We start from the raw sequence: 21,694 nt of genomic DNA, 5'->3' as shown, positions 1-21,694 counted from the left end.
TGTTATTTTGGCCCACTCCAACAATTTTGTCCACGTGTGTATGTGAACAAACATTCTCCGTGATGGAGTTTAACAAATCCAGATCCTCTCTCACTGACATCACCTGTCAGCTGTCCTTCACATCTCACCTCACACATTCAACCTGACTTCAGAGCACTCGTTCACTGAACTAAAAAACTGAAAATTAGGTAATTGGACTACAGACAATAGTAATAAAAGTACTAATTTATCAGAAACATGATCCCTGTCAGCGTTGTACCATTATATATGGATATTACATATGTATATTTGTTTGGATCATTATTCCTGCTGCAGATGTTTCAGGTGCAGCTCATTTTAACTCCTTTATACTCTCTTGTTCGGTTTGGGTAGTTAGGAAAGGTTTGAAAAATTATAATGTGCAAAGTAACTGGTAACTGCCAGACAAATGTAGTGGAGTAAAAAGTACAATATTTCCCTCTGAGATGTAGTGGAGTGGAAGTACGAAGTTGAATAAAATGGAAATACTCAGGTAAAGTACCTTGAGCTTGTACTTAAGTACAGTACTTAAGCAAATATACTTAGTTACATTCCACCACTGATCATAACATTTACTCTTACCACTACAAACTGACGTTGAACACTTGCTGTACCCTTTTTTCCCAACTTTTTTCAGCGGTCCAATGAAGCGGTGAAGCGTCAACCTCATATGTTTCTGTTTCAACCTGTTTTATTCCATTGAAAATGCTATTAGTCAGTTGCTAGTGCTATTTAACAATATAATTATGCAAACCAGTGCTTGAGCCATTTTGTTGCTTGTTGTTTGAACATAGCGCAAGACTGCCCAATAAACATGCAACCTGCATTGGAGTCATTTTAATCTATTTTATACTATTCATGATCCCAGGTTGAGGGACTTGGAGGATCAGTTCCAGGGTCTGCGTACCTCGATTTGTGCAGTGCCAGCCTTGAAATTCAAGGTAAAGTTGACACTTGACTCTACTGTATCTGCCATCAGTTGTCATCAGCTGCTGCAAGACATTTCCTTTTCAGCATGTGTCCTAGATTTGGTTCAAACCAAAAACTCTCTGAATCAAACAAAGAAACTGATTCAAATTACAAACGTTCTTATTCAAATTGCAAATGTTCTGATTCAAACTACAAACTTTCTGGTTTCAACTACAACTGATTCATATTCCAGATGGTCGGAATTTTCATCTCCAAGTTTTCCAGTTGCACAATGCCAAACATAAACAAAGCCCTTGGCTGACCATGACAAACTGATATTTCTGGGCAAGTGTACAGCTCTCAGCATTGCAGCCTCCACATTTGGGGTGCTCTTTTTACATTTTTTCCGAAAAACTTTTGAGCAGTAGATTACTGTAACCACATACCTGATAATTTGGCAACACAATCAATTGACATGCAAGTGTTACTGCATGGTGGTATGCATTTTAATTAAATACAGTTTAATTGATGTTTTACCACTTTTTCTAGTAGGAGGCTGAACATTTGACTTCCGAGTTATCTGGAAGGCATTAATATTATAGACATTCTCACTCTAGTCTGATACAAACTACAAACTCTTAAAAGCTCAAACCTTTTGATTCATACAAAAAATCTTCTCATTAGAACTACAAAGATTTCAAAACCATTCGCAAAACAAACTGATTCAAACCTACTTATTGAAACTATAAACCCTCTGATTCGTACAACATACTCTGATTCAAAACCACTTATTTAAAGTATGAATACCACACACCCTCCGATTCAAACAATAAACCCTCAGATTCAAACTACAAACCCTCTTATTTAACCTATAAAACCCTTGACTTAAAACCAACTTATTCAAACTATAGACCATCTAAATCAAGCTCCATACCTTCTGAGTCAAACAACAAACCATCATAAACTTTGTGATTATATAAAACTGTGTCAGTGAAACATCAAAACCTTCTGATTCAAACTACAAACCTCCTTGGTCAAACTACAAACTTATGGAGTCATATCAGTCAGAAGACAGAAGGATCCACAAATGTATTATGTGATTTATATATAAACGACTCCACACAAATATGCACACCAAAAAAGTTATTGTGATATATAAATGTAAAATAAATCCAATCTTTCAATCAGAAGATCGGCTGTTTGATCCCCAGCTCCTCCAGTCCATGTCGATGTGTCCTTGGGCAAGACACTTAACCCCAAATTGCTTCCGAAAAGCTGTGCCTTTGGTGTACGAATGGGTGTGAATGAATAGCCCTGATGGGGAGGTGGCACCTTGCATGGTAGCTCCTGCCATCAGTGTATGAATGATCAGTTGTAGTGTTAAACTGCCTTCAGCGGTCGAAAGACTAGAAAAGCGCTATACAAGTACAAGTCCATTTACCTTCATTAGCTTACTAATTAGCTACTATTAGCTACTTTAACTATTGTAGCTAAATCCATTAGCCATCTCATATAGTGAGTACTGTACCCAACAGCCTGGTAAGGTTGGCTGAGGTTGTCTCTATAGCAACGCAAAACTGGCAAATTGTCAATGTGTGCAGTCTGATATTGCAAGCTTGTTACCTATTTGCTTATTTTGGTTTGCTAGCAACGTATTTAATTGCATGCCAAATCACTAACGAAGCAAGCATTCATTAGTCAAACATATTTAAGCATGAATGCCAAGACATTTATTACTTATGTTGGGAATAACATAGCCTCAAAAAGGGGTTATCAGCAATATGTTGGGAACGTAAAGGAGCGTCTTTGGGTTATCAGCATCTAAGAATCTAAATTCTTGACATCAATAGAATTATTAATGTCAGTAACCATTATTAATGATTATTAATAATAACAACGGGGCACCACCCTGCGAACAGGGACCAATAACCAAACGATAAACTAAGTCTCATAATTTGTGTTCACTCACAATGTCAACAGTCTGAGTACTATGACACATTCAGAGTGAAAGTGAAGGTTTAAGTTCGAGCAGTGGACCACATATACAGCTATCATCACAATACACATGCACAAAGTAATCACAGACAGCTGCTCTTTAAAATATAACGGAGTTTATTACATTCTAATACGAATGATCTAGTCAACTAATATTTAAACTAACAACAACTATACATTTATGAGCACGCTATCTAAAATCAACAGACGATTGAAAAGGGGGGGGGTGTGTGTGTGTGTGTGTGTGTGTGTGCGTAAGGAGGAGGAGCGAGGGAACAGCTCAGCGACGTATGACGTAGTTGGGACGTGGTGACGTCTCTCATGCGCGGACTCAAAATGGCGGATAGCCAACAGGAGACCCGGCGTCTAGTGCCGGTAGCCGTTTAGCACGTAGCTACATTAGCTCAAAGCTATATGTGTGCATTAGTAAAAGAGAAGGGAAAGGAACAAAACAAAATGAAATAAAACAAAAGATTAAGATCCTTCGCTCCGTGCGGGAGTATGGAAGATTGCTCTCTCAGCCAGAGGAGCAAGAACCGCGACTCTTTGTCTCAGCCGGCGGTTCTGACCTCCTGAACTGATGAGAAGCAACTTCGACCTCACTAGGCGGCTAGCTCAACACAGATCACGGTAGCTTGAAATACACTAGCTTCTCCACAACCCCAACGATGTCGGCGATTATTAAGCATACACCACGTTATAAAAATGAACAGTACTTTAAGCACACGAACAAGATAAAATAAACAAATTAACTCTCTCTAACTCTGCCCAGACTCTATTTCGCCTTACGGTACGATGCAATCGTGGTGATTGAGGGGGGGGGGGTTCTTCTGAGGGGTTCTTCTGAGCTTCGTTGGGCCCAGGCAGCGCGGCTGCGGGAGGTGTTCTCTCGGTAGGAGAGATTCGCTGTCGTCTGGATAAGGGATTTTCGCGTCCTTATGTCCGCAGCAAACGAGGCGCTTGGTGGAGAGTGGAAGTTCTCTCTCTCTCTTTCTGAAGAAGTCTTGCTTCTTCACTTCTGCAGGAATAAAAGGGTTCGCTTCGTGGATACGAACAAAGATAAAATAGACAGTTTGGTGAATTCGGCCAGCGAATATAAACTGTTAGACCAAAGGGAAACAACGTTGGTGTGCTCCCTAGCTCGACGGAGGTCGAAGGGGAAAAAGCATTGAGGTGGGGGTTGCAGGTAGTTTTGTAGAACAGTGGCTGAACCACAGGGGTCCTGGGGTGTCTTGGCTCTCGGCCAATTAGATTGCAGCGCTGCTTTCAGGTAACTTCAGTAACACATAGTTTTTAGGGGGAGGAAACTCACACCCTAATGTGAATTTCTTCAGAGCTGGGGGGTTTGGTGCTCAAACTACAATCAGGATGAAACCTTTGCTTGCAAAAGGGAAGGCCTGACTCTCTTTGTTCCACAGCACATGTCGAAGCCATATAGTCAGATCCCAACACTTACATTTAGAGCATCACTGCCAGAAACGATTTTGAGGTTGACCTCAAAATCTCACCTCCGGCTAGCTGGATGTTGTTTGTTTAATGTCCATTCTCCTGTTCATTATTTTAGACTCTACGAATGTAAAATTATGTATTCACATTAAATCATACTTTGAAATCTATGCTTACGTCATTGGCTGAAACAGAAGGAGACATCTGATTGGCTCAAGATAATTCCTTGTTGACAGAAATGCATTTGTGAATCTTTTGTGTCAGGGGAGCCTCGAAAAAAACCAACACAGCTGCAGTGATATTCACACATGACAAACAGTTTTTAAATGAAGGTTTAACAGATTATACTGTATATAAATGCAACATCCAGATATGTTTTTGATGAAAATTGCAAATACGTTTGCATACATATATTTGTGGATTTCTCTTACTTTTATTTAAAACAAGAAATATTTTTGTGTGGATCAGAAATATACTTTGCGAACTTTGTGGAATTTGTTTTACATTAATACAAATAACTATACTACAACAATACATATATATAATATATATATATATATACATAACAATAACTATTTTTGTGTACATTAAAAATAATTTTGGGGTGTGTCATTTTTATATAAATCACAAAATACATTTGTGATCCTTTAGTGAGCATTCATTCATTTTGAGATGAGTCTGACTCCATACAAACCCTCTGATTCATACTACAAACTCTATGACTCAAATAAGAAACTCACTCATTTAAAATACAAACCTCAGACTCAAACCACAAACTCAATATTTCATACTACAAAGCCACTGATTCAAACTACAAATCCACTGGGTTCTCTTATTCTCTCATATGAAGTTGGACTGTCTTTTGTGTGGTAGGTAGAAAATTTCTTCTGCATGGGCTCTCCTCTGGCTGTTTTCTTGGCGTTGCGAGGGATCCGGCCGGGAAACAATGGTGTGCAGGGCCACATCCTCCCCACATCTATCTGCAAACGCCTCTTCAACATATTCCATCCCACAGACCCTGTGGTGAGCTACATTACCCACAACTGAGTGTGCCAAGATTGCGATTGTCACCAACATTTATGATGTTCATGAGTAATGGCTAACAAACCTTTTAATGGATGCTGTGTAAGTTTGTGGTGTTGTTATTAGATTATTACAACAAAAAACAAGAAAACAAACTATATTCAAATAAAATTTGTTAAAAAAATAATAGTGAGAAACCCTCATATGCTCTGTTTTTGTTTGTTTGTTTCAGGCATACAGATTGGAGCCTCTAATCTTAAAGCACTACAGTAACATTGCACCTGTTCAAATCCACTGGTAAGATGTGGAAGTGGTAGTATATATGAGAGATATAATTCTGGTTATTTATGAAATCTCCTGTGAATTTATCAAAACAGTGGATGCTGTGATCTAATGAGATGTTTGATCCGCAGTTTTTGTCTCTCTCTCTTTATTGTCAAACTGTTATTTGTGTAATCATTTTGTTAATGTGATGTGAGGTTAATGTGGATGTGATGTGCAGGTACAACACCACCAGCCCAACACCGTATGATCAGATCCGGCTCACACTGCTCAACCCTCCAAAGGAGACCGCATCTATCTCCGACTCAGAGAGCATCCCCAGCCCCTGCACCTCCCCACCCCAGGCCAGACGCCACTATGGAGAGTCCATCACCAGCCTTGGCAAAGCCAGCATCATGGGTAAGCACACAGCAAAGTAAAACAAAATAAAACAGGAAAATACCTGTGATGGATTTGAAACCATTACAGCCGCACACTCAGCGTGTACCTGATCTGAGCTGAGAGAAACTGCAGCTGCTTACACTACACTACTGCTTACAAGGCAAGCAGCTGTAAGCATGCTCTAAACAAATCAATATAAGCAATCATGCTTACATCATGCTGTCTCCTGGACTGGACAGCATGTTTTTTTTCCCTCTGTGCATCAGATGTAGTGTGGAGAATAAATGTACATTATTGGCCAATGTAAGCTGATTAAAGACATTTTAGATTTTTTATTAAATGTGGAATAATTATTTTTTATTACTAAATACGTCCTCTTTATTAAGCTTCTACTCGGCATATCAGTTAAATATGGAAAAAAACGATGAGTGTGTCAAAGTACTAAAGTGAGGCACTGACTTCATGAGAACTATTCTGTGTCATTCATTTTTTAACCTACTTATCCAGTTGAGAGCAACATGGCTGGAACGAGAAGCAGGGTATTCTCTGAACTAGAAGCCAGTATATTACAATCCTGTAATCAATAATATCGCAGGATTAACAGACAAATACAGCTGTAACCACCGTGTTTCCCCAAGAATTATTTTGAGACAAATCTTTGCGTTTAGGAAGTTATAACTCTGGATCAGTGGTGTGCCAGGTCATTATGCTGGGAATGTTTTGAGTGTAGCCCCAAATATAATTTTAAATACAAGCCTGTGAAGATTGACAAGTATCGACATCATTCATGATGTGTTAGAGGGCAGAGCCTTAAGGGGCAGTGAAAAACATTGCAGACTCTGTAGCCACTTCCAGTGAATGGCGAAAGGTTAGTGACTGGGGCAAAAACAGGTAAGTCCAGAACTTCTGGTAACTCGTGAAGGGTGTGTTGCTTGCTATGATGATGTAGCTGAAGAGGCTTGGCTGGTTTGTTTGGTTGATTGACCAGCTTGCTTCTGATGGCTGGATGGCTGCATGCTAGACAGGCTGTTGAACAGTCAGTCTAATAATGTTAGTCAGAGGTGTATACTATGTTGATTGCCAACATGGGAAAGCTGTGACATAGTGGCTTAGGCAGCATGCCAGTTTGCATGTTAGTTAGCAGGCTAGTTACTTGTTAGACAGCCTAAGATGGATGATAGATAAATGTAGCATCGTGCCACAGGTCAGATTAGAACCATCCGCCTGGGGGGCGCAATATAGGGCCCTATATGAGCTACCGGAGCTGGTGGTCTGGCCCATTTGGTGGGTCAATACACATGTTAGTTGTCCTATCATATTGTTTGAACACTGTTAGGTTAACATGATGCAGATAGCAGATATGATGGGAGATAGCGGAGGGCGATTAACTATTTGGCTGTTGCTTAGTGGGTTTCTCCAGCTGATAATGACATGCTGGCTTGACATGGTGTTTTTCATGCCTTGAAAACTCCAACAGGGTTGGACACAAATGCAGAGAGTTGAGGAGGCACCAGGTTTACTTAAGTGAATTATTGTAGATTTAGCTTACAGGTGGCAAGAGTCCAAATCATAGAAGAAGTGGATTTACTCACTGTGACATCATCCATTGGTTTGAATTTTACTCTAAATGGGCCATAATTCACTAAATGAACATCCTTGTATACAGTCTCCACCATGTTTGCTCAAGTCAGCAGGAGCAATCCTACGATCATCCTATTCAAACACTACATTTGTGCTGAAAGAGAGAGGAAAAATGGTTAGACACACTTGTATAGGCATGGATGGGAAATTAAGATTAGGTGTTAAGGTGTGGTCTTTGTTCCCCAACTTAAGTTATTAAGGTAGTTAAATGGCATTAGTTGTGAAAATCAATTTAATAAAGTATGACAAATATGAATTGATGTAAAGTTATCTCATGTTCTTGGTTGTCTTTTAGTTAAGTAATGAGTGTATACTCCACTATGGGATATGATTTTGGGTAGACAAAACCGAGTTGTTGGGTGTGTGAAGTAACCTTGAGTTATCATTGCTGTATGATCCTTAAAATGATTGGAATATATATTACATACACAATATTAATACTTATATAATACATAAAAAATGTTTAGTATGACCCCTTATCATGGAAGTATAATACACATTTATTCCTTATTCCTGGCTTATTTGAAATGTACCTTGTCATGTTTTCAATGTTTTCATTGTCCACTCAGCACTCCTGACCTGCATCATACCTGATGCTCTTACCGTTTAGAAGTCTTGAATATGCATTCTAAATTCATATCAGTAGCGATGTATCACCAATTTCTTATTGTTGTGTAACATTAACTTTATGAGCTCTGTAAGTTAGCTTGTATTGGATATCCTCATTTCACCACCTCCATCCACCACTCTACAATCACATGCCCTAATGGAATATTTAACTTACATTTAAATACCCACACCCCACAAGCATTTTTCTATAATTTCACACCATTATATGAAATGCGCTGTTTGTGGTTAACATTATGTATAGCTAACCAGCATCCTAACCTAATCTGTTATCTGTTAATGCTCCGTTACGCTACAAGTTTAGTAGTGGATAAGACACTAACATGCTTGAATACACGTTAATTGGATTCGGATGTGTTGATAATATACAGTCCCTTTCTTTAAATGTCTTACCTTTAAATTGAATTGAATTAAAATGTAACTTTTATAGCCCAATATCACAAATTTGCCTTAGATGGCTTTACAATCCGTACAACATAAGACATCCTTGGACCCTTGCATCAGAAAAGGAAAAACTCAGGATCCCCCTCCCAGGATGGACAGATGTGCAATAGATGTCATGTGTAAAGAATACGATATAATAAAATGTCAGTCAGTTCGTATTACAGAAATGATACATATAATGAGAGTAGTAATAGCAGTAGACAGATTAATAATAGCAGAATAATAATAGAAAAAGGATTACTACTAATAATAACAGCAGCAGTGGATATATTAGAATTATAATGATAGTAAAAGCAGTAATAGTAAAATATATTAGATAAGTAATATCTATTTGGCTGCAATTCTATGACACTGCTAGTATTTGCTGCTAAATTCCAGAAACTATTAAGAGGCTCCATGAGCCGCCATTACTAAAACGAATAGTCCATTGGAGTGAATGGAGATTCCGCTCCTCTTATTAAACGGCTCACACTGTGAACCGTCAACCAAACACCATTGAGAGGGTCACTATTGAGAGGGTCATCCTGATGACCCTGTAGATTTGCCTGTAATCTTTCACTCACACAAAAATGAATTTCGATGTTTCTTTATTTGAAAGTTTAACGGACAACTGTGGATATACAGTGACGGTATCTGCTCTTCACTTGGGTAAAGATAGAATTCAAGGACGCTTTGAAGGTCAGAGAATGGCACTAGTGTCACTAGTGTCACTAGTCACGATTTGTAAGACTAGTGGAGCTAAATTAGATTAGGTTAAATGAAAGTTTACTGTCATTACACAGAGTACAGGTACAACAAAATGGTAAATGGACTGTATTAGCACTTCTCTAGTCTTAGATGTTCATGCACACTCACACATCGTGCAGTAATGAGCAATTTGGGTTCAGTAACTTTTACATATAGACTGCAGAGGCCGGGGATCTAACCGCCGATCTTCTGATTAGTGAGCCACCCAAGAATGTGCAAAAAAAGCAGAAAAGTCTGTATCGTCAAGTATCTGTTCTTTGCTTGGGTGAGAGTAGGATCTTATTACAGGTCAGTTAGGGAGGTGGTGATGCCTGTCAGAGGGCTCAGTAGATGTATGGCAACACAGCCCTGGTGATAGGTCCAAACATTTAACAATTTAACATGAATACTGGGCTTCCATAGGAATGCTCACCCAACTTTTGTCACATTTTACTCCACTGTTGACTGAAATGAATGAAGTATATGCAGCATGAATCTTACTGCCCCTCAGGTGCTGCCAGTCTTGGAAAGGGAATCGGAGGAATCCTGTTTTCCCGCTTTTCCCGTTCTAGTGGCCAGGTGGGCGGAGTGGAGGAGGACCCATCAGATTCTGAGGGCGGGGCCTCTGAAGTTGAAAATGTGGCATCAGGAGTGGAAGTGGCAGAGATCGAAGAAAAGGACAAAGAACTAGAGGAGGGGAGGACAGAGGTGGAGCCTGCCATGTACCAGTCCGCCTCAGCTGTCATGGACAACACCTCCTGTAAGTGCTGTACTTTTGGTCAGAAACTTACCTGCAGCTGGATTTGAGTGGTCGGCTATACAGTACAAGCTATACAGTACAAGTCTAATTACCGTTACCATTTGACCATTGCTGTCAATGTCAATGCTCAAGGTGATCACAGACCATAGGATCAGTGGCTAAATACAAACGTTTAGACTTCAGTGGCCTTAATAGGGCAATATGATCTCTGGCGACAGCGGCTTAGCTTTCAATGTATTGGCGTGGATGAGTGTTTCAGTGATGGAGGAGGAGAGGGAGGGGTATAGACAGGCAATGTTTTTGAGATTAAATATGGTCTTTTTTGTAATGGGGTTGACGTGGCGTTCGAAAGAGAGGGTTTGATCAAAGATGACACCAAGGTTGCGGATGTGTGTGCAATCAGGAACAGTGAAGCTATCAATGCACAATTTGTGGCAGGATTTGTTGAGTTATTTGAGGCAACCGATGAGGATTTCAGATTTGTCACTGTTGAGTTTGAGTTAGCTTGAGTTAGGTCTTTATATCTGTGAGGCAGTTTTTTAAGGTGGAGTGAGTGGTGGGAGAAATGGATTTGGTGGACATGTAGAGCAGGGTGTCACAGGCCATGTGGACATATGATGTTACCAAGGAGGTGCATGTAGAGGATGAAGAGGAGGGGACACCCTGAGAGACTGGCACTGCGTTGTATATATTGATACTCAAAAGGTGTGCAGCCTAGCTGTATAACCGATACCCCTTCCCAGTGTGAGTGAAGCACTGGAAGATGGCTTTTTCAGTAACTTTTGACGTAGGTAACAAACGCACGCCCCCTTATTGGGACAAAACCAGGTTAACTTGGTTAACCTGGTTTCAGGATTTTAGCCTGAAATCACTTATTTCAGGCTAAGAAGTTGGCCTCCCCCGACAGCTGGATATCAACCGATTTAGGTGTGTGTGCAATAGGTGTAGGAGGACTGGAAGTACTCCAGGATGGACCCACTCTAAAGGGCCACCACTGGAGGTGGAACCCTGAGTGGTTGGGAACCTCGCTCGGTTATGAAGGGCAGCCTCAGGACCCTGGCCATAACACCCTCAATTTAGATGCCAATCTGACCCCTATTGCTTCACTAAAAAACACAACAGCTAATGTCTAAGCATTACAATCACACTGCAACATCATATATACAAGTCGAGCATCAAAAACAATCTGAGCCAAAGTTAGTAAATCACATAATACCAAACAACATGTTTTCAGTTTGCCCATTATAAACACTAGGTATCCACAGTCTCTGTAGCGTTAGTTGGCTCCCAAAGCTAAAAACTAAAAACAAGGCGGTTGCACTAGCCTCGGCATGCTGTCCATAATCAAAGTTAAACAGCCGAATATGTGATGGCTAATTTCTTACACCTAGTTAAAACATATAAATCAAAACAAGCAGGAACTAAAAGTATAGTGTAAGATGTGGCTTCAACTGGATAAAATGCCAATTTGTGATAGGGCTACTGACAAGCACACACATTGTCACACAACCCTAACATATGCGTATTGCATTAAATTATGTTGTGACGGTGTCAAGTAAAGCATGACAATAATAATGAAATTAAATTTCCATATGCTATAGTCCAAATGTACAATGTATTTTTTTAGGAAAACCAGGAACCCACCCAGACTCTTGAAGGATTTAACTGGGAATGTCTGGTTGTTGGCTTTACACTGCGGTACACTCACATTACCTGTGGTGTACCGCAAAGGTTCAATTTTAGGTCCAATTTTATTTTCCATATACATGCTCCCACTTGGTCATATCATCCAACGTCACAATGTTTCGTTTGATTGCTACGCAGACGACACATAGATATACCTTCCCTTGACACCTGAATACCCCAGAAGCCTAGCTGCTATTTTCTTAATGATATCAACTGTTGGATGGCACATTTTCTTCAACTCAATAACTCAAAATCAGAAATCATAATATTTAGTCCCCCAAACCCTATCACTCCCATTAAAAGTGCCCTTGGCCCCCTGACCATTAACATAAAGTCCACTGCCAGAAAATTAGGAGTATTTTTTGATTCAGATTTAAGCTTCAAACCACAAGTCACAAAAGTTGTCCAGTCCTGTTTTCTACAAATTAGAACCATCACCAAAATCAAAGGAATGCTCTCTCAACATGACCTGGAAAAAGTAATTCATGCATTCATCTTTTCAAGACTTGGTTACTGTAACTCCCTTCTTTCTGGCATCAACCAAAAGTCACTCTCTCGCCTCCAACTAGTTCAGAATGCAGCAGCTCGGCTTCACTGGTTCTAACAGACGACATCACATCACCCCAATTCTAGCCTCTCTCCACTGGCTCCCTGTACGTTTTAGAATTGATTTTAAGATTTTACTGATCACTTTTAAAGCACGTATGGGTCTGGCCCCAACATATATAGAGGAAATGTTAACCCCCTATGAGCCAGCTCGCAGCCTAAGATCCTCGGGTGAGGCCCTTCTGGCTGTTCCAATGTCGAGGCTGAAAACTAAAGGTGACCGTGCCTTTTGCCATCAGGGCCCCTCGGATTTGGAACGAGCTGCCTGAGGAGATAAGACTCGCAGAATCAGTAATCTCTTTTAAATCACTTCTTAAAACACATTTTTACAGACTGGCTTTTATGTGATGTCGTCGCTTTCCTGTTGTAATTCTGTTTTCTTTTTATTTGTTGATTTTACTAAATTATTTTACTAAATGCAGTTGCACTCGATTGTTCGGCCCCTATTGCGGGTTGGGTTTGTTGGCGGGATTTTGCAGGCTTTCGGCTGTTTTCGGTTAACAGCTCAGACGGGAGCAGTTCGAGTGGCTCAGCACGGCTGGTGTTGCAGGTTGTTTCTGCGGATTCGGCGCGGAGTGCCGCTTTCGGTGACTGCTGCGGTCTCTGAGTTGTTCGGCCCCTTCACAGCGGGCGGCTTTGGTGCTTGGTGGAGCGCCCTTTTGCTGTTGTGGCCTGGTGCGGGCGTGGCCTGGCGCTGGGTTCTGGCGGCGTTCCTGGGGGATCTTAGCTCATCAGTCCCGGGGTGGGCTGAGATTCCTCGGGGGCACTGTCGGGGCCTGGTGTCTGGCTGTGCGTTGCGCTTGCATCGGGTCGTGGCAGCGGAGGGGTGCTCTGCCGGGTACTTGAGGTGCTTGTCATGGGGGGTTTGAGTGGTTTTGGAACTGCGGTGTTCATTAGTGGTGGCACTTTGTGTTGGATTTGGGGAGACCGCTTGTGGCATTGGTTGTGTTGAGCTATTTGGGTTGTTCTTGTTTGGGTCGTTAATTGGGAGCGGCTGGGGGTTTGTAGATTTTGCGGATGGATCTGATTTGCAGTGGGGGTTGAACCATTTTGAGTGCAACTGTGTATGTGTATATGTGTATGTATATATGTGTATATGTATATATGTGTGTGTATGTAGTATGTATGTATGTGTATATATCAGTGGTTGGCCTTCAGGGCCAGCTAAGCCTTCTCTGCTGGCCTAAACAGAAGCACAAAGTTATAGCTATTTTATAGTTTAATAATTTTTCACAAATACACTACATGTTAGGGCTGCACGCTTATGGCCAAAATCATAATCGCGATTATTTTGATCAATATTGCGATCACGATTATTCATTAATTTTTGGGACATCTTTTTATTGCACTTTCACGTTTAAATGAACAAGAACTCTGCTTCCACTTCCATTGTTGTGCTACATTCCAGCTAATGTACACGCCTCTGCATCAAAATAAAACGTATACGGTTCTTATTCACCTGAAGCAAAATATAAATAACATTTTTACCCAAAATAAAGGGCTAACTAAAAATAAATATGTGTGTTGCTCACAGTATTTATTGGACACATGTCTTTGGCCAAATGAAATGCGATTGCATCCGTTATTTCAGCGTGTCTTTGGGAGGTGGATGGATACGCTGTCGCTCTATGCAGGGTCGCTGTTATGGTTTTCTGGGTTGACGTTGGACATGGACGGAGATTCAGTGAGGTAACGTTAGCTTTGGCCTTAATGCATTCGTTGTACTGTGGTTTGTGGTGATTTTTCAGGTGTCTGAACAAGTTAGTTGTATTGCTATGCGGCGCAGACACAACTCTAACTGTCATATGATTTGTTCTTGGTTAACATCACTTGGCCTAAATCCAAAAAACTTCCAGACAATGGATGATGATCCTTTTCGAGGGGTTAGCTCCTCGCCTTCTGCTCCTGACATTTGATTTACCTTTCACACGACACCAGTGACCACTGTTGGCAACTATTTTTCCGGGGAAGTTGCTAGAGGCAGGTCGATTAGTTGCTAAAAGTTGCTAAATGACGTTGTGATGTAATTATTTGATGACGTCATTACGTAATAACGTAAAACTGCGTCATTACGTGATGACGTCATTACGTGATAACGTAAAACTGCGTAATTACGTAGACTACACAATTTTAGGCTGTACAATTTTGACTGAGACATACTGCTGCTGCTGCAGTCAGCCAACAATGATTTGCTGCGTGTCACTGTCGGGCTGTCGGCTGACTCGGCTCGGCTCACTCGGCTGCTGCCCCCTCCTGTGCACGAGCTGAGCACATGCTGTTGACGTCACCCGCAATGCACTTTTGCAGCCAGGCACTTGTGTTGTGGGTGTGGCTGTGTGTGTGACGGAGAAAATCTTTTTTGTGTCATTTAGAGGGAAAATGCCTGTGTGCATTTTAGCATTTGAGTCACTTTAAAAAAGTTGCTAAAAGTGCCAAATATATTTTCATAAGTTGCTAAATTTGTTGCTAGGTGCTGTTTGAAAAAAAAGTTGCTAGAGTAGCCTGAAAAGTTGCTGAATCTAGCAACTAAGTTGCTAAGTTGGCAACAGTGCCCGTGACCATCTGCTCTGTTGTCTGTCTCTCTACTCTTCTACTAATAGCGGAGTCTGCAGGGTGCGCGCATGACACCTCCCATCTTGTTCGCCCCCTGGTGGTTGGCTGACTGTTAGTTGAGGAAGCGCTTGATTTGATATGTAGCAGAGCACGCATTTTAAACGTCAATATCGCTGACGATCATGCTCATTTAATCGTGGCAGCCAAAATCGTGATCGCGATTAAAATTCGATTAATTGTGCAGCCCTACTACATGTATTATAATATTTTTCCCATTATCTTATTTTCTCATTGCACAGCTACTGTCTGCCTCTGTTGCTCTGCTTCCAGCACAGCTTGTTTTAAGGAGAGCTTTTATCCAATCAGATTTCACCTCTGTGTCTCTAGGTAAGAAGAGAGGCCCGAGGCCCGCTAGAGAGCCTTTGCAGGTTAAGTGAATGGGGATGATATTGTTGATTGTCATAGTCTTCAACCAATCAGATCTTTAGTTTGACATGTTGGGCGTATTCTTTGACTATCAGAGCCTGCGCGCCGGCCTATAATGACGTCAGCATTACATGCCGCTCAGTGTCCATGCACAGGCTCTGCCGCGAGGTGCAGAGTGTGCTGTGATTGGTCAGTGGGCGAGCACGTGACTATTGTGAAACGAAACTTAACAGCAGAGGCTGTCAGGTAGTGAGTCACATCATGTGATGCAGCTCAGCCAATCAAATATGTACATTCTGACCAGAGTAAGATGTACCAGACACCATGACAGAGGAGACTGAGACGAGGAAAGACACTGCAGAGCAGTACGTTCAATGTTGGAGTTGTGAAAGTAAAATCCTATGACAATCTCTTTGGGTCCCATGTTGGGCGTATTCTTTGACGTGCCAGTGGTACTCAGGTAGCCTGCTAAGTACGTCTGCATTAACGTGCAGCGCAGCATTAAAGTGCAGCGCAGTATTAACGTGCAGCGCAGCATTAACGTGCAGCGCAGCATTAACGTGCAGCGCAGCATTAACGTGCGCCGTGATTGGTCAGTGGCCCACGTGACTTTTGTCAAACAGAAAGCTAGCTAGCAGATCTTAGTATTTACTAAGAGTTCAGGTTGAAACATATGTAAGAGAAGTTATGACATTTTTAGCATTTTGTTTGGTGTAGAATTTTATTTTTTTTTACCTACAACCAAATACAGCAGTTTGGGCTTTATTTTGAGAGCCAGAAACCTCTCTGAGTGTCTCTGCGTAATGGAGTTTTTCTGGATTTCAGCTCCCTGTGATTACGCAGGCCAATATCTCTGCAACCCATTGGTCGATTTCAGTGTATGACCCCTCTTTTGAATCGGTAGAGCCAATAGAATGGAGCTATACCCTCGTGGAGAAGACTGACAGCACTGTTAGCCAGTCAGAATCAACAAGGGGCCGTGTATTGTGAAGCGTACGATCCGATACGCTGAAAGTCAAATCCTCACCCCTGCTCAGAATAGCCCCCCGCTGAAGCCACGGAATGATTTCAGTGAGACATAGGATATCCGTTGAACAGATATCTGTGTGAAAATGCCGGCAATAATGCTTTGTCTTCGTCAAAACGTCAAAGGTAAGAAGCATTTGCTGATCGTAAAGCGATTTGTGTTGCTGGTGTTGGTTGGCACATATCTCGGTGATGGTTTGACGGAGAGAGATATTGACGATATGTATGGAATCTGTGTGGAATTTGCTTGCTTTCTGTTGTATCAGTTTCTTTGTTAGCATGTAGCTTCGATCGCTAGATCCTGAAATGTGCTGGCTGTTCTCCTGGCGAAATATGAATATGATATTTTGTTAATTATTTTAGTTGGTTGTTTGAGTTGTGTTTGGAGCGTGTACAAACGGCTTACATATTCTTGTAGCCCAGGTTCTGATGTTTAATTTGATGTGCGACATTATATGTGTTCGTGATAAGTGCATTGTTTTCGACGGTATATGCTAAGCTTTCTCCACAGCCCCCAAAAATGGGCACGCTCGGGCTCAAGAGGTGGGAGCCAGGGATCGAACCGCCGATCCTCTGATTGATGGACAACTCTGCTCTACCACTGAGCCACAGTCGCCCACATGGACCAGCTCTTTACACCCATCCAGTCTACGAGTGATTTGTGGACTTGGAGAAGGCTTACGACCGTATCCCCCAGGGAGTCCTGTGGGGGGTTCTGCAGGAGTATTGAGCATCGCGAATGTTCCCACGAGCCATGTGATCCTTATATGAGGTGGAATGAAACCCATGTCCATATTCACGCCAGGAAGTCAAACACGTTTTCAGTGGGTGTTAAGTTTGCAAATGATATGTTTCATTTGGCTTCATCAGACCGCTGTTTGCAGTCTAGTGTGAAGTGGTCAGATGTGGGTCAGCACCTCCAAGTATGAGGCCCTGGTTCACTGTCAGAGTGAGTTTCTGCCACAAGTGAATGAGTTCAAGTATCTCAGGGTCTTGTACAGGAGTGAGCGTAAAATGGAGCGTGAGATCAAAAGGCAGATTGGTTAACCGTTGTACCGGACTGGGTGAAGAGAGAGCTGAGCCGGTAGGCAAAGCTTTCAATTCATCAATCAATCTACATTTCAACAGTCACCAATGGTCATGAACTTCGGGTAGTGAACAAAAGAACTAGATCGCAGAAACAAGCGTCCAACATGAGTTTCCTCCAAAGTGTGACTATAGGCTCAGCCTATAGTCACACTCAGCCTTAGAGATAAGATTAGGAGCTCAGACATCTGGAGGGAGCTCGGAATAGAGCCACTCCTCCTTTGCGTTGAAAGGAGACGGTTCGGGCATCTGATTACGTTGCTTACCTGCCACCTTCCTTTGGAGCCTTTACGAAGGTAGGCTATGGTAAGATACCCAGAACACGCTGGAGAGATTATATATGTCATCTGTTGTAGGAACGCCCTAAGATCCCACAAGAGGAGCTTAAAAATGTTTGGAGAGAGTCATCTGGACCATACCTTGCTTAGCCTGCTGCTATGATGGACGGAAGTTTTTGAAGAGATCTCTCATTTTTATGTATATGTTTTCTGACGTAGTCAGGTTTCATGTTTCACACATAAAGAATATGCATATCTTCTTCTGACACTGTATGCAGCTGTCAAAACCCGGCTCCTAGGCTATTGCAAATACGGAAAAGGACACAATGGAGGATAGTAAATTAAAGGTATTTATTATAAAGAAGTAAAGAACCCATTGTGAAGTGTGTTAGTCAGTAGTGTCAGTAATGTAAACGTGACTGCGTGTGCATGATGAAGTGTGGGGTGTTGTTAGCGGAAACAAAAGAAGACCAAACCAAGGCATAAACGGGCAGATGCTGGCAGGGATGAGTCCTTGTGTGCAGGAGAGACCAGAGCAATGCTGGAGTACAGCTTTTATTCCCTAGGAGCTCCAGGACCAGGTGCTCTGCATCCACTACTCTGCCACAACCACGTTCCTGTGACACCTTCGGGGACATAGGGACACATAACTGGCAAAACCACACTTGTAAGATAGGCAGGGACCGTGACACTAATCTGTTTTTTTCTTTGTTCTAGTGGAACTGGAGAGACGCATCGACTTTGAGCTGCGGGAGGGCTTGGTGGAGAGCCGCTATTGGTCAGCAGTGACCTCACACACGGCCTATTGGTGCTCTTATGATGTGGCACTGTTCCTCCTCACCTTTATGTACAGACCACAAGATCCTCTTGAACCTGCAGAAGACAACCCAGAGACCTCATAACGTGCAAACTGACACATGGAGCCATCACGTGTCATATCACTTTGTATTTACGCTTTTTGAGATATAAACTGAAAGACCCATTTATGGAACATAAAATTAATAATGAAGTCTCTTTATTCAGTCATTCTTCATTTTCGAATATCTTAATTCAGATACAAATATAATGTAAAAAAACAAACAATTTAATATATTATTTGGAAACGTGAAATATTGGAAAATATTCATATTTTAAATCATGTTTACTTTTAGTTTAATCAAATAATGATTAATGCCATATTAGTATATGTGACTATTAGTTGATTTGATTGGAAGACATTTTTAAAATACAAGAGTTAAAGTCTAAAGCCCTGCTAGCAGCCTAAATACTGCAATGTTCACCCTACAGTGTTGCACAAAACTATTTGTATAGTTTTTATTGTATTTTTTTAATTTAAATTGGCCATGCATCATTCTCCCACAAATGGCTAATACTATTGCAATTTGATTGAAAGATTTCATTTCAGAATTGGCAGTCCAAGACTTCCATATACTACTCGCCAAGCAAACTAAAATGTTATAATCGAGTGAATTGAAAATTATTTGCAAGCGTACACACAAATCACTTACCTATTTTACACATTACATCTACATTCATAGTTTACACACTCAATAAAATAAGATAATCCTTTATTAGTCCCGCAGTGGGGAAATTTACAGGATCACAGCAGCAAAGTGGACAGTGCACACAAGGTACATGGTAAAGAAGAAACAAAAGCAGCAAGTATTATAACCTATTCTAACCTCGATTTGACTCTTGCAGACTGAGTGGACATATAGTATACTGTGCCTGTCCTCTTTTTCCTGGTATTCTCTCAATGAAAACAACAACTGTTTCCCATGCTGTACCCTGCTGTGTCCGGCTGTATCAGTGACGTCCTACCGAAGGTCTTTGTGTCTGATTGGTCCGTGTCATAGAGAAAGCCCCACTGCTGGATCCAGGTCTAGGCTTATGTTTGTGTTAAAATATTTTCAATAATTTCTCATAATCTCATGCCTCAAATGAGAACATAGAAACCCTATAGTGATGATGGTAAGTCATATTATAAAGAGGGCTAAAGGGAATTATTTTTCAACACAATGCTCCACACAGAGATCGAATCTTAAAACCTAAATACAGCATTTAGTGATTTTAACCTCTTGATCATTAGCTATTAGCAGGTAACAGTTGGCGAACACTGGCACTGTGTTCTCCCAGGAAGGGTAGTGTGAGCAGCAGCAGCTTCAGTGCTTCGCCTGTGTCCCACAGGATACATTCAGGCAGTTTTGAGTGTAGGTCACCTGCGTTTTGTCAGCACCCAGAGCCACAATCACTGCAGTTACGCATATAAAAGGGTAATATACATAGTCACTGTTTTGTATAATTCCAATGCTGCTTTAGGGTGTCTGTATTTCATGCACTTAAGTAACCAGGTTGCAGCCTGTTTTCTTTTTGATATTTGATTTCTTACACTCTGAGAAGGGGAGCCATTGGGCACCATGATTTTTGTTAACAGTGAAGACACTGAATTCGGTTTAATTCAGTTAGTTTTCACTGTTTTTAATGCAAAAATAATTGCTGACAATCTGGAAAGAAAAATGTTGCCTGCATGTTTAAATGTAAACATATAAACATCACGTAATCATCCACAAATAAATTGGGATTCTTAAAGTAAGAGTCTTTTGTTTATTATAAAATTATTGCGGTATGACATCATCATTCTAGAGACTGCAGATGGAACAGATGCCTGTTAAAGTCACAAACAAAGCATGACATGGATATGTGCGATGTACATAGACAATGGGCTTTCATGTATTTTGATTTACTCATGACTGGTATGCAGACCAATATTTAGAACCTGTTGATTCTACAAGGTGTACATTTTAAATACAAATTACTTTAATGACAAACTAAAAAGCACTCAAACCTGCCATGAATCAAGCTTGCAATGATATATTTTGAACTTATGTTCATTGCTTTGTTGTAATACATGTTTACAGTCTTTTGAATTTTCTTAAATTTGATGTATGTATTGTATTCTCTAGGAGGCGTAAATGAGTTTTACACCTCAAATATCTGTTGGAGATGGAAAACTGGCTGGCTCATCACAGTGAGGTTAAATTAAGTTAAGAAATGATTTCTGACTCCAGTGCAGTTCTGCCTCCAAAATACTCTGATTCAACTTTTTTCTCTCTGGCTACCAACTGCACTCAAAGTTAAGTCATCTTGTTGAAAGGCTGTTCTAGTGGTCAGCTATTAGAACAAATGTGAATCTTCTAAGCTTGATTGCTTATTTAACTCCAGCATCCTTTGAATTATGTTCATATCGTTCACATGGTATAACGATGTGACAGTGGTTCTGCGCACTGTTCTCCTGATCTGGATTCTTTCTATCATAAACTGTAAACCCTTCTACTCCCCCCGTGAGTTCGCTTCATTCATACTAGTCGGTGTTTACATTCCACCGCAGGGCAACGTGCAGGAGGCACAGCGCGCTCGCCGACCAGATACTGTGTGTGGAGCGGACCTACCCGGACTCTCTAGTTATTGTCCTTGGTGACTTTAACAAAGGAAACCTCAGCCATGAACTCCCCAAATACAGACAGTCTATTAAATGCTAAACCAGAGGAGAACATTTTCGACCACTGTTACACCACAATCAGCGGGGCCTATTACGCCGTCCCTCGTGCTGCACTGGGTCTCTCTGACCACGTCATGGTCCATCTGATTCCTGCTTACAGGCAGAAATTAAACGTAAGCCTGTTGTCAGGAAATCAAAGCAGCGGACCAGTGAAGCTATGGAGGATCTTCGGGCGTGCTTGGGGACTGGGATGTTTTCAGGACTGCTACCAACAATCTGGAT

At 41.3% G+C, this 21,694-nt stretch overlaps 1 protein-coding gene across 1 annotated transcript; it reads left to right on the top strand.

Annotated features, from left to right (window-relative positions):
- Window positions 1–533: 533 nt before the first annotated feature.
- Window positions 534–21,694, top strand: LOC116397420 (phospholipase DDHD1-like). The gene is made up of 6 exons (XM_031872823.1): window positions 534–959; window positions 5,242–5,391; window positions 5,624–5,688; window positions 5,894–6,072; window positions 10,004–10,252; window positions 18,631–21,694. Exons 2-6 carry the CDS (start codon window positions 5,260–5,262, stop codon window positions 18,813–18,815), a joined length of 810 nt encoding a protein of 269 aa, XP_031728683.1. The 5' UTR covers window positions 534–959; window positions 5,242–5,259; the 3' UTR covers window positions 18,816–21,694.

The sequence above is a fragment of the Anarrhichthys ocellatus genome, unplaced genomic scaffold, assembly GCF_004355925.1.
Source record: "Anarrhichthys ocellatus isolate YVR2014 unplaced genomic scaffold, GSC_Weel_1.0 scaffold66, whole genome shotgun sequence".
Taxonomy (NCBI): Eukaryota; Metazoa; Chordata; class Actinopteri; order Perciformes; family Anarhichadidae; genus Anarrhichthys; species Anarrhichthys ocellatus.
Note: the sequence above shows the minus strand (reverse complement) of the source record. Positions and strands in the feature narration are given on the sequence as shown.